This window comes from Odontesthes bonariensis, chromosome 23 (genome assembly GCF_027942865.1).
Source record: "Odontesthes bonariensis isolate fOdoBon6 chromosome 23, fOdoBon6.hap1, whole genome shotgun sequence".
NCBI classification, from domain to species: Eukaryota; Metazoa; Chordata; class Actinopteri; order Atheriniformes; family Atherinopsidae; genus Odontesthes; species Odontesthes bonariensis.
In genome coordinates this window covers 17,632,836-17,654,603 of record NC_134528.1, presented here as the reverse complement: position 1 = coordinate 17,654,603, position 21,768 = coordinate 17,632,836, and the positions used below count along the sequence as shown (strand labels likewise).

The 21,768-nt window shown below is 39.2% G+C and overlaps 1 protein-coding gene across 3 annotated transcripts in view; it reads left to right on the top strand.

Annotated features, from left to right (window-relative positions):
- Positions 1 to 21,768, top strand: part of LOC142374227 (transient receptor potential cation channel subfamily M member 4-like) — a 33,081-nt gene extending 11,313 nt beyond the window's left edge. For 2 of the 3 annotated variants that reach the window (XM_075457784.1, XM_075457785.1), the window contains 23 exons: positions 181 to 358; positions 5,698 to 5,762; positions 5,878 to 6,111; positions 6,707 to 6,809; positions 6,904 to 7,025; positions 7,188 to 7,487; positions 7,608 to 7,709; positions 7,822 to 7,950; positions 9,340 to 9,469; positions 9,888 to 10,033; positions 10,946 to 11,058; positions 11,147 to 11,254; positions 11,356 to 11,405; positions 11,490 to 11,728; positions 12,043 to 12,158; positions 12,970 to 13,102; positions 13,193 to 13,367; positions 13,506 to 13,671; positions 13,775 to 13,956; positions 17,721 to 17,853; positions 17,973 to 18,045; positions 20,954 to 21,047; positions 21,211 to 21,768. In XM_075457784.1, coding sequence (XP_075313899.1) covers positions 181 to 358; positions 5,698 to 5,762; positions 5,878 to 6,111; positions 6,707 to 6,809; positions 6,904 to 7,025; positions 7,188 to 7,487; positions 7,608 to 7,709; positions 7,822 to 7,950; positions 9,340 to 9,469; positions 9,888 to 10,033; positions 10,946 to 11,058; positions 11,147 to 11,254; positions 11,356 to 11,405; positions 11,490 to 11,728; positions 12,043 to 12,158; positions 12,970 to 13,102; positions 13,193 to 13,367; positions 13,506 to 13,671; positions 13,775 to 13,956; positions 17,721 to 17,853; positions 17,973 to 18,045; positions 20,954 to 21,047; positions 21,211 to 21,242 — 3,123 coding nt within the window. In that variant the 3' untranslated portion in view covers positions 21,243 to 21,768. Of the gene's footprint in view, positions 1 to 180; positions 359 to 5,697; positions 5,763 to 5,877; positions 6,112 to 6,706; positions 6,810 to 6,903; positions 7,026 to 7,187; positions 7,488 to 7,607; positions 7,710 to 7,821; positions 7,951 to 9,339; positions 9,470 to 9,887; positions 10,034 to 10,945; positions 11,059 to 11,146; positions 11,255 to 11,355; positions 11,406 to 11,489; positions 11,729 to 12,042; positions 12,159 to 12,969; positions 13,103 to 13,192; positions 13,368 to 13,505; positions 13,672 to 13,774; positions 13,957 to 17,720; positions 17,854 to 17,972; positions 18,046 to 20,953; positions 21,048 to 21,210 lie in introns of those variants that run through there. The other variant, XR_012768668.1, reaches the window with a different exon arrangement.

Genomic DNA, 21,768 nt, shown 5'->3' with positions numbered 1-21,768 from the left:
ATGTTTGGTTTCAATTTAAAGGAATGCGATCCATTTTTTCCAGTAAAGCTTTTCAGTTAAATGTACACAAAGTGAGTTAAATGTATATGTTCTTCCTCTGGAGCATGTAAGGTCCTGATTGCAGGCCACCTTAAGTACAGAAACCTGGAATAATGTGCTTTGGTTTGACTCCATTTGTAGGGCAGCTTTCCCGCCAAGTACTATGTCCAGAACACATCCCGGGACACCTGCTGCCTGGACAACAACTACCAGGCCTTCCTCTTAGTGGACGATGGCAGTGTGGGCCGCAGAGGAGGAGAGACGGGTTTCAGGGCCAAACTGGAGGACTACATATCCCACCAGCGCACAGGCATATGTGGTGAGAAGCATTTCTAGGATTTGTTTATTTCTGTAAATGTAGAGGATGTGAAGAAAATGCCTCTGATCAGCTCGGCGATTCAAGCTGCTGTCAAGTTTTGCCCTCTTGTGGTGGTCTTGTATTGGTGCATGTGATGATAAGCTGATCCTCTCTGACCTGTGTGAAGTTGGCACCCCATATGTTGAAAATATGAATAAAAGCATTTTGGTTCGTTTGTGCATCGTTTTTGCACGATTGTGCAGGCAAAATCAGCGTTTGTGCACAAACCGTCTTGAAGATATTTAACTTTTAAGAGGTTGTTGACCGTAGGTCACTCGGCACCCCATCAACCTCCAAATGACTCGAAAATGGTTGGAATCGTTTGTGCATCGTTTGTGCAGGCAAAATTAATGTTTGTCCACAAATAGTTTTTTTATAATTTAACTTTTAATTTTTTGAAAGTAGGTCACTCAGCACCCCATCAACATGTCTTGGCAGTCATTTTACCAGAGGTGTAACAATGTTGAATATTGTAGCCCACTGTTGTGATTATATACACCTATTTTGCACTATTGTGGCCATCAACATAAGTTAGCATTGGTCAACTGATCAAACATTAGTATTTATGCAATCACAAGGGTTGTATTCATATTTTCAGATTGGTAAGGCATGATTAAGTTTAATTTTGGTAAATAGTACCACTCCCTATTTTAAAATGTCTAGCTGTATATCACCATGCATATACACCAATGTTCATTCTCCTTGTCTGCAAAGTAATAGCGTAAACTACAACACAAATAAAATGCAACATGCATGAACTGTGTGAAGTTGGCACCCCATATGTTGAAAATATGAATAAAAGCATTTTGGTTCGTTTGTGCACGACTGTGCATGCAAAATCAGCGTTTTTGCACAAATCGTCTTGAAGATATTTAACTTTTAATTTTCATTTAACTCCGGCCTTCTAAGTAGGACCTGAACCAGTTAAGGACCGCTCCAGAAAGTCCAACCCAGTTTTCCAGCCTGTGCAACAGGATTCTGTGATCTACAGTATCAAACGCAGCGCTGAGGTCCAACAGAACCAGGACTGAAACATTACCAGAATCAGTATTCAACCTGATGTCGTTTAACACTTTGACCAGAGCTGTTTCAGTGCTGTGATGACGTCTGAAGCCTGATTGAAAGTTATCAAGACTTCCACTTTCATTCAGAAAGTCGTTGAGCTGGTTAAATACAACTTTCTCAATAATCTTGGATATAAAAGAGAGGTTAAAGACAGGTCTGTAGTTGTTCATCATAGAGGCATCTAGAGTTCTCTTCTTTAGGAGTGGCTTAATGGCAGCTGTCTTTAATGACTTGGGAAAAATGCCTGATGCCAGTGAGCTGTTAACTATTCGTAGGAGACCACTTTCTACTGAGGTAAAAACAGTTTTTAAAAAGTCAGATGGTATTATGTCCAGAGAACAAGTTGTTGATTTTAGCTGCCGAATTGTTTCCTCTAGGATTTTTAAATGAACAATATTAAATTGTGACATAACGTCAGAGTTATTTCTAGGTTTTAGACACAGATTAGTTTTCTTGTTTGTCTGTGTTGCGTTAATGTTTTGTCTAATTGTTTTTGATTTTTTGGCTAAAAAAGTTGGCAAATTCGTTGCATTTCTCAGTGGAGAGGAGGTCTGGGTTTGACTTTTTAGGAGGATTTGTGAGTTTTTCAACCATAGCAAACAGAGTTCGAGAATTGTTGACATTCTTATTAATCATTTCAGATAAATGTAGCTGTCTGGCCTTGCACAGCTCATTGTTATAACTACGCAGGCTTTCTTTGTATAGCTCGTAGTGAATCTGAAGCTTTGTTTTCCTCCATTTACGTTCAGCTTTCCTGCATTCTCTTTTCAGGTTTTTGACCATAGTGGTGTTTCTCCATGGGGTTTTCTGTTTGATCAAGGTGCTCTTGATTCTTATCTGTGCAACAGCTTCCATTACATTAAAAATTTTCAAGTTAAAATGATCCAGCAAGTATACAGTTTCCAAGCTACTTTTAAAGTAAAAACTAAAAGTAATAAAATGGGGGAAAAAATGTCATTGAGGACAATAGTGTAGCCTATGGATGAGACATGTGACTCATAGAATGTATGGCTTCGGAAGATATTATTGTGAGAATGCATTAAGCATTCTCACTATTAAGTTCCTGTTTCTCTTTATTATTATTCCGTATTCCATATTCTTCCGCCGTTTTTCGGCATTCAAATACTTCAGCATACTTTCAGCTATTTCAACAAATTTGGTATCAAAATGTTCAGCTCTTTCAGCTCTCGATGGAAAATATTTTTTGGTGTTTCTAACTTTTCAACTTTTTAAGATATTAAGCTTTTTGTTCAACTTGTTTCCCCATTAAAAGTAATGGTAAATTTTCAAATCCTTTCAAATCCTTCAAATCTTAACTAGTTCAGCATACTTTCAGCTAGAGACACCATTCAAATTTTAAAATGTTCATAAGACATTCAGCTATTACAAAATGTTTCATCTTTTAAAAATATTTAGCCAATTTTGAAATATGACAGTTTAAAAAATATGAAAATTAAGTTCCTTCTTGGATTTTAGAGTGAGACATTCAGCAGTGCTGATAAGTTTCAACTTTTCAAACAAATTACTATAACTTTCATACAGTTTAACTGAGAGAAACAAATTATACCTTAAAATGTAGGTAAACTTGTCCTCTTTCAGCCAATGTAACTCCTAAAGAGCTCACATGAACAGATTTTGAACTATGAGCCTTTAGCTTGAACAAATTCTCAAATTCTGACGAAATCTGCCATTTTTGAATCAGCTTCAAGTGTTTCAAACTGCTTCCATTTAAATATAGTTCACTCCACAGATGTAAAACTACTTTGCTAACTTCTTCTAAGCCTTCTGCTTCTAACGATGTTGAAATTATTTTTCTAGCTGCTCAACTTTTCTCACAAAACGTATTTGAAGTCAGTGTTCGGCATCATTTCTCTCCCGCGATCGGCGGGCGGCCGTCTCATCTCTCCATATATGTTGTGTGTGTTGAAACTGCTTCGATTTAAATATAGTTCACTCCACAGATGTAAAACTACTTTGCTAAGTTCCTCTAAGCCTTCTGCTTCTAAGGGTGTTAAAATTATTTTTCTAGCTGTTCAACTTTTGTCACAAGACGTGTTAGAAGACAGTCTGCGCCTCAGATTTGTCCCGCGGCTGCAGCAGCTGTGCTCTGTGTCTGTCTGTGTAGTCTTTAAGTAGGTTATATGCACTTCTAATTTAACAGAAAGAAATGGCTTAATGGTAACACTAACAGCCTTTCGTGCAGGTGCCCCGGGTTCAATCCCCATCATGTCAGATCACATTTTTAATTTATTTTTCTTTATAACTATTTAAGCATACTTTCAGCCATTTCAATTGTTTCTAGCTTAAGTTTATCTTCAAATCCTTTCAAATCCTTCAAATCTTTCAAATCCTTTCAAATCCTTCAATTCCTTTCAAATCCTTCAAATCCTTTCAAATCCTTCAAATCCTTTCAAATCTTTCAAATCCTTCAAATCCTTTCAAATCCTTCAAATCCTTTCAAATCCTTTCAAATCTTAACTACTTTAGCATACTTTCAGCTAGAGACACCATTCAAATTTTAAAATGTTCAAATCTTTTAGCTTCTTAAGATTTTTTTAGCAAGGTAATTCAGCTCATGCATTCTCACAGCTGTTTCGCAGGAACAGCTCTTTCTAGTTATTATCATTATCCTATTTTTCTCCGACTCAACAACATTGTACAGTAGTACTGTATTGATAATATGTGCCATCAGTTTTTTAATGTGTGTTTATGACTTGAGACCAGTGAGCCTTCTGTGTGAGTGAGAAAGGCTTACATGAATACTCCTGAAAGAACACTATAACTTCTGACGGAGTTGAGCATAAATCAAACTGCTGAAAGAGCTGAAATAGATTGCTGATCCAATTCCTTTGGCAGTTTGCATACAATAGTTTGTAAGTAAAAGCTTACAATAGCTAAGACACAAAACACATGCATGCATCCCTGTCAGTGCTGGACATTCCACCCTTTCAAATTATGATTGGCCATGTAAAAAGTATGATGAAAAATAATTACTCCATTTAAGTACAAAGTAACTTAAGTACAGTAACAAAGTATTTGTACTTGTATTTGTACTTCGTTACTTGACAACTGGGTTTAGGAATGGGATAGCACGTAAGTTCATGTGAGTCTAGGCAGGTTAGTGAATACTTTTGGCAATATTGTGTATTACTTAATTATTACATAATAATATTGACTTTATAATGTCACAGGTATATAAGACCTCTTTCTGTGATGAAAATCTTTGTATGGGTTTATGAAATGGCAGCATGTCCATAGAGAAATGTTTATAATACTGTGGTACTGTGACAACAATGAACACTTGGTTCATGTATGACCAAACTATGGTTAATACTATATGCACATAATGCAGAGGTTTGAAATGGACACTTGAAAACATGTAGCCTGCGAATTCCCATACTGCCTTGACCGTCATGACATCATCTAGGGACTTTTCAGAGAGCCAGTGATTTTCCTTGGCAATACTAAAATAAAACTCCTTGTAATCCCTGTATTTGCTCAAAACTGTAATTTTGGTTTTAACACTGATATGTGTCTTTCACACAAATCTTTGCACAAAATTATATTTACATCTTAGGCCTAAGTGTCCCGAACTTTTAGGAATTGGATTTATAGTTGTCTTTAAATCAATCATCAATAAGTAGAGATATAAGGCATTTAAGATGGCATTGCCCAAGGCCCTCCCACCCTGTAGCACATTGATACATTTCACCATTTTCCCGGGCCATCATTTTTTGCACAGTACACATGAAGCACTTCTTTCATTGTGCCATTTAAGTATGAAGTGCATGTATGTACCTGTGTGAAGTTGGCACCCCATATGTTGAAAATATGAATAAAAGCATTTTGGTTCGTTTGTGCATCGTTTGTGCATCGTTTGTGCACGACTATGCAGGCAAAATCAGCGTTTGTGCACAAACCGTCTTGAAGATATTTAACTAAATGCTTTTATTCATATTTTCAACATATGGGGTGCCAACTTCACACAGTTGATCCACCGGTATTCTCTGGATGGAAGCATTGCATGCCACCACAAGAATTTAAGATATGGCTCTTCGACATGTGAAATCATGCAGAGGTTTGTTGAAAACAAAAAACCCAAATCTGTGTGCTTGCTGTTGTGCCAGAAAAAAAAAGAAGCATTTTTCAAATACGATCGTTGTCGCTTTCGTCCTAATTTAACATGAGATATAAAGGTAAAAAAAGGTTTATTTTCTTCATTATTTTTTGAACAGGTAGTGGCAGCATAGACATCCCTGTTCTGTGTATGCTGATATCGGGGGAAGCAAGCATGCTGGAGGTAGAGTCGTTGCTTTTTACGATTGTCGGCTATCACATCATGTGAGGTTGGGTTTAAAACTGTGCTTTTATTTCGCTTCTACGTTGCAATCATTGGCTACCTGATATCTGCCCAGAGAGTGGATCTTTCCCTGAAAAACTCCATGCCCTGGTTGGTGCTGGCTGGCTCAGGAGGCTTGGCGGACTTCCTGAGCGACATCTTGGAGAACCTCTCCTCGGCCCCAGTCGTCCAGTCTTCTGGCGAGGGCGACAGTGAGGTTGCACCCAGCGGGGATCTGAGAGAAAAAGTGGCAGAAAGGGTTAGGAGGTACTTTCCTACAGAAACCGGGACAGACAAACTTGTTGAACGGGTGAGTGCTGTAAAACTAAGTTGCTTATTCAGCAACTAGTAACATTTTCAAAAATTAGAACATTTGAACGGTGAAATCCATGATCAATAAGAGGATTTTTTTGGTTCTTTTTTTTTTGTTGGTATAATTTACCCATTTTTTTTTTTTTTTTTTTCTCCATAGTCTCAAACTCAATTTTTTTTACCCCTTCACTCTATCATTGATGGATTTCATGCAACGGATGCTTCCGGAGTATATTGCAGGTTGTCAGATTTCTGAAGTCCACTTCCTGTTTCAGCCTGCACTCAGGAATTTGGGACAAACTGTTATTCATGTTTTTGCTCCACCATAATTTACTCACCCATAATTGGTGGGTGTTTGTAACACATAAGGGGGAGGAAAAAAAGGGAGTACAGCCAACAGTTTATGCAATAGCTGATTATATTGTTATTTTGAGGTTGTCTTGAGTAGGTTTACATACAAAAAGCATTCTCCTACTGCATCGTTGCACCGTCTTTGTGTTTTTTTTGTTTTTTGTTTTTCACCAGGTTTTATGCTCATGTATCCACCATGTCATTTTTTTTGTGTTCTCTATCTTCTTGCTCTGGGTCCGCAGGCTCTGAGTATCTACCAGAACAGAGACTTAATTACAATCTACCATGGAGAGCAGGAGGGTCCAAATGACTTTGACACTGTGCTGCTAAAAGCGTTAGTGGGAGGTAAATAGGACTCATCCCTAATCTGAATCCTGCATATGTTTTAAGTGGCAATTTGATAGTGATATTTTGAAGTTTGTGTCCTTCTTCTTTTCAGCAAGTAAGCACCGTGCGTCAGTCGAGGCCAGCCCTTACAATGAAGAGCTCAAGTTGGCCGTCACATGGAACAGGGTTGACATTGCCAAGAGTGAACTCTTTAATGGAGACTTCCAGTGGAAGGTGAGGAGAAAGACACCCTGAGATGTTATCATTCTACGGTTGATCCAAAATGTGATACAAGTTTTACCCTTTTTGACAGCTAAAGTGCAGTAGTTTCTTCCCCGCTGAACGTAAGCAAGTACTCGCCTGCCTAAAAAGGATCTTCTTTTTCTGTTTATATAGTATGATGACTTGGAAGACTCCATGACGGATGCCCTGATCAATGACAAACCCCAGTTTGTGCGGCTTTTCACTGAGAATGGCCTGAACATCCTGGACTACTTGACCTACGGCAGGCTGGAAAGCCTCTACCGCTCGGTGGTGGAGGGAACGCTCCTATACCAGCTGCTTCAGCGCCGCTTAGGGCTGCGGCTGGGTTCTACAGCGTCCGCGCCGACGTCGTCTAATGCGCGGGATTTGCCCTCTAAATTGACAGCAGAGAACATTCAGAGCGGGTCAGTGATGGAGATCAGCCTTTTCGAGGTAACTTTTTCTGCATGCAAGGGAATCCAACCTCTTGACCTGATTCACAAAGTGGAATGATGAATATTGTGAAGAAAATTCTCATTGTTGTGCTTTTTGCTATTGTCCCCGTTTCCTCAGGTGTCAGGGGTCCTGGAACTTTTACTGGGTGATGTTTGCCAGCCATTTTACTATGACATTCTGGGCTTAGACCAGATTTCATCCAAAAGGAGAGCTCTTAGGGTAATCTTACTTTTAGTCAGTAAGCAGAAGCTTTGCTTCTTTTTTTTTTTTTTTTTTTTTAAAGGCTATCGTAACAGCATTAAACATTTAGTTTTTCTTTCAATCATCCTAGCGTGCCAGTAAGATGCTGCGTGGAGAATGCCCATATCGGCAGAGACGCTGCCTCTTCCCCTGGGCTTCACTCTTCATCTGGGCTGTCCTGCAGAATCGCAGTGAGATGGCCACTTTCTTCTGGGAGATGGTAATAGTTCTGAAGCAAGAATTCGACCTAAAGTAGCAGCTTTAAATATCATCAAGTGCTTAAAGAATGGGGCTCCATCAAAATTTGACAAGGTGTCATATTGTCAAAATAAACCTGGCGAGGTTAAAACATGATAAATGGCTGGATCGTGTACGGTCACTGTGCGAAAGAGGGAACAATTTAGCAGAGGGAGAGCCAGTGTACATAATATGTGAAACGTTTAATATTCACAGCAAAGGAAAAGAAGAGAGAAAAAACAGAATTGATTTCTTTTTTTTTTTTTTCCACATTTAAGATGCAATGTATGATATATAAACACTGGACTTTAGCGTTTCACAAAGTGAAACGTGGTGAATTGCTAAAAGCAATTAAATAGGAGAGCCTTGAGCAGATGTTAAGAAAACAGAAGTATTGTGTGGGGGATGTCCGGATAGTACAACCGTCATATAGTGGTTCTGTTGAAACCGTTTACCAGAAGGATTTTTAGCACTTCTATTGTCTCTGCTCATACCAAAATTATGATAGGCACAGTTTACCTGCATCCTACAAATTTGAGAGAAATTTGTCCATTTCTGAGGAGTTCTGACCATTTTCTTGAATTCAAGGACAGGTCACTAATCCATCACAGGGCGAACGTAAAGATGGACAACCATGCATGCCTATTGTAGCCCATGGCCAGTTTAAAATCATCAGTTAGGTTGACATACTTATCTTTGCATTGTCGGAGAAAGCATGTGCACTTGCAGAAGTCCCCCAGGGGCAAACCAACACATCCCGAGAGGTTTTAAAACCAGCAACAGTGCAGCAGTGCGTTTAAAATGTTCACTCTTTTTGAATCTGGTGTTCTGCATTAAAGTGATGCAGATGCAATTACTTAACTTTTGTATTTGATAGGACCAAAGTCTTCTTTCTTTACAAACATCAGTTTTTTCTTTTTTTTTTACAATGAAAAACATTTGCAGGTGAGGCACCGAGAGCAGATGTTTGCTGAATCTGACTAAATGCTGTTGAGTAAGAATGAATAACCGAGCCTTCACAAATGCAAATGCTTGGATACATTTCCAGTCATTTCTAAATGTTCAGCATTTTTTATTTTATTTTTTTTCAATTCAATAGTGTTTCAATTAAATTTATGGCTTGAAATGTTTGATAATAATAACTTGGATAGAAATGGAAAACAGTCTGGTAAAGTATAAGTGCCTCACAATTATGCCTATTATTGCTCTGTATATTAGTAAAAGTATTTAAGCATATATATACTGTGTGTGTGTATGTATATATATATATATATATATATATATATATATATATACACACAGTATATGTATATATGATTTACTTTTGATTATTTACACTGCAAGCCAACACCTCTCGTGTGGTCTTTTTCAGGCAGGCGAGTCGGTGTTGAGTGCTCTAAGTGGCTGTAAAATGCTGAGAGAGCTGCCCAAGCTGGAAGTTGAGACTGAAACCAAACTCTCCATGAAAGAGCTGGCCCAGAGGTTTGAGAACCTGGCCCACGGTGAGACCATGAACCCAATTTCCTTACGCTGCTTGGATGAAAATGAATCAAACGGAATGTCTTAAGAAAATAAGTAAATAAATAACAATACTTATATTCATAATAGTTTCACTAAGAGCTATTTGGGTGTTCCTTTGAGCAATTGATTATGACAGTTTTATGAAAGTCTCCATGTATGTATAGATGGTTTCTGGGTTTAAAAGCATGTAATGTACTACATAAAGTATATTTTCCAGCAGCTGCTTTGGTTGACTTAGCTGGACATTAAACTCACTGACACTAGTGCTAATGCTGGTGTTTTAAGTACCATAGATTATAAATATATATATATTTATATTTTTTATGCTAAATGAGAACCCACCCAACCAAACTTGTGACTCTCCTCCACATGTCTTGTGATCACTCTGCTCTGTCTCAGATGTCTTCAGCTCTTGCTATCGCAGCGATGAGAGCCGATCCTTCACGCTGCTCATTAGAAAATCTCCTGTTTGGGGTGGCACCACCTGCTTACAGATGGGCATGGGCGCTGATGCGCGGCTTTTCTTCAGCCACGATGGAGTACAGGTTTGTCATTGTTTACCAACCGGCGCGACGGACTCGGACAGAAGTTTACTTTACTTTACCGCAAGGGCTAAATACGGATTAACGATGTGCGAGGCCTTACAAAATAATTTCCCGAGCCAGAAAGCTGACTACAATGAACTTTTATGCTCCTATTTAACATGTTTTTTTTTTTTTTACTCATTCCACCTGCAAAATGTGTCTGTGAGATTCTCGATTCCGAGTTCCCTTGATGATAAAAACCTCCACCGTATTTATTAAGCCTGTTTAGGATTAATGTCTAGTTCTTGCTTTAATTAGCCCAAAGCATGGTCACTCCAGCCCCACGATTAAAGGGATAGTTCGCCTCTTTTGACATGAAGCTGTATGACATCCCATATTAGCAATATCATTTATTAAATTTGACTTACCCCCTGCTGCGTCCTGTGAGCCGAGTTCCGGCCTCGTTTTGGCGTTGATGAAGGTAGTCCGGCTAGTTGGCTGGGGTTGCAAAAATAAAGCGTTTTGCTTCTCAAAATAATATGCGTTCCAAAGAGTAATACATTTGCATCACAAAATCGTTCATTCAGAAAAAGTCAGACCTCCCAATCGCTTGGCGCTATTTTCTCTCTACCTTCATATCAAGCCACCTGCGGATAGCTGCACCTGTTACAGTGTTTACTGCTCGGAAGCAGGGGAGTGCTCGGTCTGCACTTCGATCTGCACGGTCTACACAGCCCGTAGTCATACAGCTTCATGTCAAAAGAGGCAAAACAATCCCTTTAACAGTTAAATATTTGTTATTTCAAAGAAATCTCTCTTATTTGTTTTATATTCTCCAAACAAACCCCTGTTAATTATGGCAAAAACTTTTTGGTTTTACTTGGTGTTTTCTACGAACTGCAGTTGGCGTAACCGGTCTAATGTCACTTTCAGTCTCTGTTGTCCCAAATCTGGTGGGGTGACATGAAGAGGAACACAGAGGTGTGGAAGCTCCTTCTTACTTTCTTCTGCCCCATCCTCTGCTACACCGACCTCATCTCCTTCAGGTAAAAATCTACAGAATTTGAAAAAAGAAAAAAAATTAGATTAGTCAGATTAAGCTAGAAAAATTTGACCACATGCACCTCCTTCTAGGGAGCAGGAGGACAATCAAGAAGAGGAGGAGGGGAAGCCTAACGAGGACTGGCAAGATAATGAAAACTATGGGACCACGGTCTTCTCTTTCTCCGAAATAAACCCCCTGTAATATTTCTTTATGTGGTTTTAAACACGGTATTTAAGAAACGGGATGTAAAGGACACATTGCTTTGTATTTGATTGTGCTGCTTCTCTTGTTGCGACAGTGAGGCTGAAACACAAGGAGTAACCACTCCCAGGGCCGCTACCATCAGAGGTGAGTCCTGTGGTAGAATTAATCAGTTTCGGCGTCTGCCTGCTGTGCTCATCAGCTAATCGGTGTCCTATTTCTTTAATTCAGGGATGCCCCAGCCTCACAGGCCACCGAAGCGTCCGTTCATAGTGTCGCGCTGGCGTCGGTTCTGGTTCGCCCCCGTCACCTCTTTCCTGGGAAATGTCCTGATGTACTTCCTCTTTCTCTTGCTCTTTGCCTACGTGCTATTAGTGGACTTCAAGCCCCCGCCGCCTGCTGGTCCGGCCATGACTGAGTATGTGCTGTATTTCTGGGTGTTCACCATTGTGTGTGAGGAGATCAGAGAGGTGAGTGTGGCGAGATCGCACTTCATGCATTGTCCCTTTCGTCTGAAAAAGTAGATGTCCATAATTCAATAAAAATAATATACTGTCATTGATCAGACTGTAAAGTCCACGCACCAAGCATGGAACGTTTGCATAAAATCCCTTTTATATAAAATCTTATATAAAGGATCTTCACTCATGAGAGTGACCTTGCACTCTTAAAGGGATTTTCTTCATTTTGCTTCAACGCATCTTCTGCTTTTAGCTGTTTTTTTTTGTTTGTTTTTTTTATTCTTTTTCTATGTATAACGTTGGCCTTGTCTGTCTTCTCGAAGACATTCTTTTTAGGGGCAATGACTTGGCATCAAAGCCTCAGAGTCTACAGTCAGGACGTGTGGAACAAGTGCGACCTCACTGCCATAACGCTATTCATCGTAGGATTGATCTGCAGGTACGACCATCAAACGCCTTTCAAAGGATAATGTGTAGTCATGGAAACGGTTGACTTTTCAGCATGTCTGAACAAGTAGACACTTGATCCTCTTTGAGACAATGCCTATAGCTAAAGGGGATATACTCAAACAAGCACATGGAATTGATATTTTGCTTTCATTTTAGTGCAAAAAATGAATTAAAAAAAAATTTAAAATACAGAACGTCTGCCCTCCAACATCTCGCACCTTAATGTGGTTGCCATTTGAAAATCCCCAAACTGTCTTTGAAGAATGGACGATAATTAGTTTCAAGGCCAAGAGGGTATTCATTTCCTCCACGCAATAATGTTAAATCTGTTGAGATTTGTATTGAATGAATGAAAATGCAAGTTTGTCTTGCATCCATTATTCCAAAGAGGATGACGTGTTTTCTTCTTCAGAAAAGGTCAACATTTTTATGGAGTATACGCTCTCTTTCACATGACTCTTGTAGATATTCATGCTGAATTACACAAAAATATCCCACAAAAATTGTATTTTCATTTATCAGTTCAGCATGATTATTATCAGTACCTTTGGTCTGTACCTGCTCAAAAGACATTAGGCCGCTGTTCAACCTCAGTTTTTTTGTTTTTTTATTAACTGAACTTGAGTGAATTGTCTTTTTGTTAAAGAATAACATTTTTACACAGGGGGGGGTGACTCAATATAGCAACAATGTAGCACTTATTACAAAGACGTTGAATGTTAATTGTGGTTATTTTAAAAGTTGACCTCTCGCTGATACCGCTACTACATTGTTTTTGCATTAACGCTGCATTGGTTTAGGATGTTCGGATGGTCGTATGGATTCGGCCGGAATATACTGTGCGTTGACTACATGGTCTTCACCCTTCGTCTCATTCACATTTTCGCCATTCACAAACAGCTGGGACCGAAAATCATCATTGTTGGCAATATGGTGAGAAATGTTTCTGTATACTGACATTGCACAATGGGTGACTGATGCTGATGCTGTGAAGACGGCAGGATAACTATTTCTCTCATTCAGATGAAGGACGTTTTCTTCTTCCTCTTCTTCCTCGGCGTGTGGCTCATGGCGTACGGGGTAGCCAATCAGGCTTTGCTTTACTCCTATGACCCTAGCCTGGATCGCATCTTTCGCAGAGTTTTCTACAGGCCTTACTTGCACATCTTTGGACAGATTCCTGTGGAGGAGATTGATGGTATGAGAGTTTGTTTTCACTGCTTGTATTCACATCAAATCCTTTCTTTTAAAGTTACTCTATAATTAGAACTGAGTGTTGCTATAATTGTATGATTAAAAACATGACCCCTTACTTCATTGTCTTTTCCTATTCCAGTTGGGAAGCGGTGGGATATGGAATGCACAGATAACGTGACATTGATTGAAGCGGGTTCGGAACCATGCCGAACTCTGTACAGTAACTGGCTGGTGGTAATCCTGCTGGTCGTTTATCTACTGGTCACCAACATCCTGCTCATCAACCTGCTCATTGCCATGTTTAGGTAAATAAGTAGAATAACGTCCATCAATTTAGTCGCAATCTGAGTCGCTGAGCTCAACTCTTAATCAGTTAAAACATCCCTCTCACTACGTGCTCCCTCACAGCTACACCTTCATTGAAGTGCAGGCAAACAGTGACATCTACTGGAAGTTCCAGCGCTACAACCTGATTGTCCAGTACCACTCCCGGCCGTCCCTGGCTCCTCCTTTCATCATCCTCTCTCACATTAACCTCTTCATTAAGAGGAACATCCGCAAAGTGCCTTCTCTCAAGATCCACCACTTTGGTGAGTAATTAGACTGGAGTCTTGGTTCAAACTTATGTGCTTAAACTATGTAAATCGCGTAGTTATTTTATCGTTTTCCCTGAAATCACGTGATCAATGACAAATGAAGCCTCACTCAATACAGAGATGTATCAGTCTCTGACATGGACTCTCACTGGTTGCATGACTCCTTTTAAAGATGAATAAAAGTAACAGACTGTGGAATTTTAAACATGTCTTAAGATGGTAAATGAAAAAAAAAGTGAGGAACTGGTATTTCTGATGAGACATAAGTGCAGTAATTCTGCATGGACTGAAAGGCCGATTGAAGTTAGAATTCCTCAACTCCTAGTTGGGAAAATCAAAATTTTTATTTGATTTATTTATTCTTTTTAGGTACAGAAACTTCTTGAATGAAGAGAAATTTGCAAGTTATGTTAAAAGGTTATTCTTTGCTCAAATTTCAAACTGCAGCCAACCGCAAACATCAAAGTGTAGACGCCTTATTGAAAAATATTGTGCATGGACATTGAACATATGGACAGACACGCCCCCCCCCCCCCCCCCCCCCCCCCCCTTTTAAAAAAAAAATAAATATTTTAGTTATTTATTTTTTAATGTGGCCTATATATCTATGTTTTCTTTTTCTTTTTTTAAACCAATCTTTCATTGAAACTGTATGGAAATGACATTGTTTTTTTTGTTTTTTTTAATTTTGTCTATATTTAGGATCATTACATGTCAATCATACTATTATCACAGGTTAAATCCCTTTACAGTCTGATCCTTTTACTTTTTTTTAATAATTAGAACAGAACATGAGGTGATATATAAAAATAAAACCACAAAGGGGGAAAAAAAACTTTAAAAAAAACTAAAACATACAAGCAAGATGTTAATATGCTTATTTCTTGTTAAAGCGGCAGTCTGCAACTCTTTTTCAAGCATAATGCCTGGAACTGTCCGGGGATTCTGAAAGTAGTACATTAAATACCCAATACAAAAAAAAAAATAGTTCTCTAGGTCCCCTATTTGTCCCGCTAGGTCCCTCCAAAGCCAGCAGGTTTGTTTACAAAATTGCAGACCGGACCGGTAAAAGGTAACCAATCAGGTTTACGAGCTGGGCTCTGCTGCCTGTCAATCACCGATTGTGCACGCGCGATACAAGGTAGGCTCGTCCCCACGCTTTTTTATCTAGACTATTGAACTTCATTACGGGCTAGTCTACTTACTGTGTCTTCCATGATCGCAAATGACAGGTGAGTTGATGAATGAGGAGTTGTGTAAGCGCATCTGGCGTGCACGTCTACGTGCACGAGTTCTCATGTGTTTTGATGGGGCGGGACAGGAAGTTGAATAACTTTTTATTTTTCGGTTAAAAAATAAGCATTTCTTGCATTTTGCGACTACGGAGGTCACCGTTTTCAACTTCAAGCGTTCTGATAGATCATGTAAACTCTTAAAATGCCAAAAAGTAGGACTTTACGTATGACAACAACAAATCCTGCAGACTGCAGCTTTAAACATAGGCTGGGCGTCTCGTGAGAATATACATTTTCCATTTCTTCCAAATTTCCAGTCCTGGAGCCTCACAGAGAAAGTAATTCTCTCCATTCCATAGATTTCATATACCATATCATACCATTCCCTAATAGATGGGGTATCTGGTTTAAGCCATTTCCTTGTAATTGCTTTCCTAGCAGCTGCACTCAGCATTCCAAACAGTTTCTTCGTTGTAATGTTTGTGTTTGTTGAAATTTGGAGTCCAAAAAAAAGGTTGTCCCAGTTGAAAGTTATTTTTGTTCCGAAAATGATTTCTAATTCGGAATGAATCTTAGGCCAGAAAGCGTGTACCTTTGGACAGTCCCAAAACACATGAAAGTGATTAGCATCCTGAGAACCACAATTCCTCCAGCAGCTGGAGGAACCTGAATAGTGAAATGATTGAGCAGGAGTAATAAAATATCTACAAAGAGTCTTCCAGCCAAATGTTCTCCAGAAAGGTGAGCTTGAGATCCTCCATTGTAATTCACAATATTTAGTCCAGGCTTCCCCTGGGATGCACTTATTACTCTCCTTTTCCCATTTTTGTTTAATATATGTGCTATCTACTGTTTTGATACCCTGGAGTCCCTTATAAAGTCTAGATATCACTTTATTCCCCGAGTTGTTTTTATATGCACTAATAAAGATCTTCAGTAGGTCATTTTCAAAAGCATTTCTATTCTTTGTCATGGAACTGTTTATGTAATGGAGTATCTGCAAAAATCTAAAAAAAATCACAATTTTTTTTAATCCATGTATTCCCTTGAGTGTCTGAAAATTATTAACTCCCCCCGATCAAAAAAAGTGCAGTATGACGAAAGGCCCCGCTGCGCCCATCCCTTATAGCTTACGTCCAATTTGTTTGGGGGTAAAGTCAATATCATGAGAGCACCATTTAAGAATCTTTATCTCCTCCAATAGGCCATATTTAGTTATAACATTTAACCAAACCTTCAGAGATAAATTGATCGTATTATTTCCTATTTCCACTAAGTTTTTAATTAGTCTCTTATCTCCTATCCTTGCCTGAATAGGGACTGCCCCGGACACATTCTCTTCAATTTCCTTCCATCTGGCTTGGTAGTCAGAGTTGCACCAACAATAGGATCCTCAGCTTTAAGGCAAGGGAGTGCCAGTCCACCCCTCTTCTTCGTCAGTTGAAGAGTTCGGAATTTTATCCTAGGTTTTCTTCCATGCCAAATGTACCGTGATAATAATTTGTCCCATTCATTAAATTGTTTGTCAGTTATTTCAATTGGAAGAGTCTGAAACAAATACAAAATTCTTGGCAGAATATTCATCTTAACAGACTCGATTCTTGACTTAAAGCTTAACATTGGTATCAAATTCCATCTTATGTCCTCCTTTAACTTTTTACTTAACTGGTTAAAGTTTAGATCATATAGTTTGTTAGATCTTTTGGTATGTTTACTCCTGGGTATCTCATGTATTCTTGGTCCCACTTTAGTTTGATATTAGATGTTATGGTCTGGCTGGGCTTGTATTGAAAATTCAGGACTTGGGTCTTTGTAAATATTTAAACTGTAACCTGAAACAGAGCTAAAAACATCCAAGAAAGACCATAATTTCAAAATTGAACTCTCCGGGTTCGTCAAATAAATTAAAACGTCATCCGCAAATAATGAGATTTTATGTTCCTGGTTGAACATTTTTATACCCACGATCTTATTGTCCTGAACAATCCCCCGTCTCAATGCCTCAATAAACATTGCAAACAGTAGTGGACTAATTGGGCAGCCAGGAAATGACATGTTTTCAACAGCTCTACAGAACTGGGAGTCATTGAAATGTAGTAGGAAAAAGGACCCGAAAAAGACGCAAACAACGAGCTGAAGCTCAGATTGCTTCAGGGGATTTTATGCTGCTCATATTTTCCTTGTATGTTTGAGTCTGGGATCCTATACGAAAGGAGCCACCGTCCTGTGTGAAGCCGGTACAGAAAAAGAACGAATGATGGTGTTGTTTCTATGGCTGCACAGTTGATCACAATCTCTAAAATCTCCGCGCTCTTTCAACCAGTAGGGGGCGCTATTGACTATCCAAATCCTCAATAAATGAAACCCCTTTTCCCGCACAGGAATGGCTGTAAAGCGTCAGCGCTTTAAATTCTTCACCTGGACACCACCACCAAACTGGTTTCTGTTCAGCTGTTGTCGTTTCTGTGTTGTTCAGCAGAAGCAAGGCTTTGATATTGCCCAAATGTTTGACTTCTCTACTAGTGCTGCAGTTAGGAGGGAAAGTGGCAAACAGGTTAACAACTTGGGAAACCATTCAAAAAGAAGACTTCTTGACCGCTCAGAACAAGGTCCAGAAAAGCAGTGACTCGGAAAGACTTAAACGGATGTCTGTCAAGTGAGCACCGTGACCTGCACTCCAGCAGAAATTACATTTTTATTTGTCAACTTATTAATTTGGCCTGCATCATGATGAGGCGACTGTCTGTCTTGTTTGTTTGTTTTTTTATTTTTCAGGGTGGATGGTGTACTGAAACATCTGACCGAAAGCAGAGACTTTGACCAAAGATTAAGGGCTTTGGAGAACGAGGTAGGCATGAATCGCTCTCTTAATTAATTTGTACCGTTTTTAAAGGAGCCACTCAAATTAGGATGATGAGAGGGAAGGAGTTAGAGGTGGGACGTGGGGTTTATGTGGGGACTATTTCCTTGCTGAGGCCAGTAACTTTTTATAGTCTCTGCTGTTTGAGTTGTAGTAGTGCTGACAGAAGGAATGTGTGGTTGTTGATCAAAGCCAGGCTCGCTGTTTCACCTTCATTTCCAGTCTTTTGGGGTTTTTTTTCACCTGTGGTCATGTGATAAGGGCCTGATGGATGTGCATCGTACAAGGCTGAGTACTAAAGGAGACCGGGTTTTTGCAACAGTGGTCCCCAGACTGTGGAACTCTCTCCCACTGAGCTCGAGAGCTGTGGATTCACTCGCTTTACTTTACATGCTCTGCCAACAGAATCCAAGGAATTTACTGCCATACAGCCAGGGGCGTAGCACCAAATTTGGGGCCCCAGGAACAACCACTACCATGCATATTTGAACCAACATCGACCCTATGTTAGGCTTTTGGGACACTTGTATAGGTTAATAGTCATTATGAAAATAAATACATTTAAGACAAATATGGCTTCTATTTCACAATTATGTGGTAGCCAACAAAATGAGAGATTATTTTTTTAATTATTTGACTTCGGCTGCTATCAGGGCCGTAGCCAGGATTTAGGAATAGGTGAGCTCCATGATGCGCGCGCACAGCGCGCGCCGACATTTTTACAATATATATATATATATATATATATATATATATATATATATTTTTTTTTTTAAATTATATAGTTTTTAATATATAGCAGTGTTGCACATTGAGGCTAGTAGCAAAATAAACCATTATAATGTAACAAGAACCCATAGCTAAAAAGAACCTGATTATTTCCCAATGCAAGCCTACACAAATGTTTGGTACAAGCAAAGGCCATTTGGCCAGGCATAGAGTAAGGCTAACTAACCAATATAAAAAATAGAGTTAAATATAGATGGATAGATGCATATTGTAGGCTATAGCTGTTGCTAAACAACCTATAAAGATTTATGGGCTATATTGAATTCATTACTAAATTAGATGTGAAAAATTGTCTCCAGCCTACATAAATGTGCATTGCTATAACAAGGTGCTGTCTTCTTTATTCACGAACCATACATGACATCGATATAACAATCATATCATTCTAAAGAGCTCGAGCTGAGCTTTCCGTCAGTATATAGCAATCGCCGCTGCACTGCAGAGTGGCCGAGGAAATCGTTCGTCAAATTCGTCTAATTTTTCTATTACTGATTACTGGTATGCAGCTACTATGTTGACGGTACTTTTCTCACCGACTACACACCGTTGGAGAGGGCAGAAACAGACCTTTCAAATGGTACCACGCAGTCACACATTCACGAAAGTGATGTAAACACAAACGTCAATTGAAATGTGTATGCGAAAACCGAGATTAAAAAAATAAATAAATAAAAAATCCCTGAAAATTACCGAGGTCCAGACCTCGCTTTCCTCATAGCTGGCTACGGCTATGGCTGGTATCACAGTGGTATGCAACGGAATGTGAATGGGATAATCAGTTACTGTAGGCTGTAATTTTGACATTTGGGCTCACCTTTCTTGGGAAAGAAATAAGTAAGCAGTTGCTTTCCTTCATTTTGTCTCTCTTGCCTTTCTTTTCTTTTCTGAAAGCCTGATTTTTTTTTTTGGATGACATCTTTCATGTGCCAGCTGCTGCGTTTAATGCCTAATAATGAAGTGAGTGAAATTTATGGCGCATGTACAATCAAAAGTCCGCCAGAGGGCGGACTAAACCAATGCGCACTAATAATGGGGGTGTCTGATATAGATTATAGCCTATTTGCAGGCTGGGATATACATTTCAACAGATGTATTTCCAGAGAACATTGGATTTTTATAAATTACCAACATATATTGATATTATTTAAAAAATGATTTTTAAAAAACGAAAGAAGAAGAAAATTTCCCTTAGGGCCCCCCCTGTAGGCTGGACCCTGTGAATCAGTCTGACTTTTCCCCCCTGTTCGACGCCGCTGCATACAGCATAGGACACCCAATACAGGTCTAGACCACTGGCTTTTTTTTTTTTTTTATCTGTCTGCAACATGAATCATGAAGAATAAATTGCTCTGTACGTTTTTAATCGGTGATTTTAATCAGCTGACAAAATGACAAACAAGCTAAGAAGAAACTATCACTGAAAACTAAGGCAGACGACAGCTGCTCCTGTACGTCTATGACGAGGAGCTTTCCCCAGCTTGCAGCTGATGCCACTAGATGGGCTAATGTTGGAGCAAAAGCACAATACCCTTGAATGCCACCTTTTTCAGGGGCTACTCTTTGCCGCTTGAGTAATTACAGATTTGTATGCATTATATATATATTTTTTTGGGAAGATTGTTAAAAGGTTCGAAAAATGTAATACATTTACAGTTGAATTGTGGTCAAATGCCAATAACTGCACAGATTCTTGCCATTAATTGTGTTTAAAATGTTGATTACCTCACTGAACTAGTTTACATGCTTTCATGTTTAAAGCACTGAAGCAGCACCTTTAGTGACCTCCTGTTCGATACTCTTTGTTTTAGCTTTTGCATTTCTAAGACCTACCTCGGAAGGTCCCATTCTGCTCTGGCTGGTCAGTTTGACAGTCATAAGTGACGCAGTGAAAGATGGCTGTACATTTCTTGTCTCAGCCATGCCAAACCAGCCCCTATGCCGTTATTCTGCAACTGTGTTTCATGATGACTTTTTCAAGTAAAGTGAACAGCAAAGTTGTTCAGGAGCAGTGTCCTCTTTGGGAAAGAGTTACTTCCTTTTGAGAGTTACTGTTTCCTAATAACCTTCTTTTTTTTTTTTCTTTATTAAAATTTTTTCTTCCTCTCAGATGGAGTACTGCTCAAATGCTCTCAGCTGGATTGTGGATACTTTAGCTCAAGGCGGCACATTTAAACCTCCTCGACCTCCACCCACATTAAGAGGTATTTCCTTGCAGTTATAAACAAAAGCCACAGGTGTCTACAAAACAGCTTGCATGCTGAAATGCTACTGGTTCGACTAAACTGGTGGGACAAGTTTGATGTAAGGGCCTTTTTGTGAGGTATACGTTTAATTGCACTCTCCTTTATCTCTTTCTCCACACAGATGCATTTACCTCTTCTTCCAGTTCATCTTGATTCAGCCTTCATAACAATTATGATCAAACAAAAGACAGACGCCAAAAGGGACGTGATGACGGCTTCTATAGAGTGCACCAACCGGACATACTGGTTTCCAGCCTTGATTTACCTCTAAGCTTGGCTTTCAAGACAACTGAAATGTTATGATGGAGTGGTATATGTTTAAAGTAATTTACTGACCATTGCCACAGTGTGTTCGGTGCTGGAGGTTTGAGTGAAGAGCCCTAATAATTTGTATTTGCATTTTTTTTTCCTAAGTTTTGCTGTGCCACATAGACACTGTATATTGTTTACATGGGGGACGTTAAGGGCCCAGTCATACTTTGTGTGTTCTCTCACACTGGAAAATGGGTTGCTTTCACTTAGTTACAACAAATGTATATGACATTTATTGGTGTTCATACTTTGTTCTTATTAATGAATTTCATGTATATGAGAATGAATGACTACTGTTACGGTAAAAAGGAATGCGCTAGTTTTTATTAAAGGTTTTAACAGATTGCTAAAAGCAGTACGAAGCAAA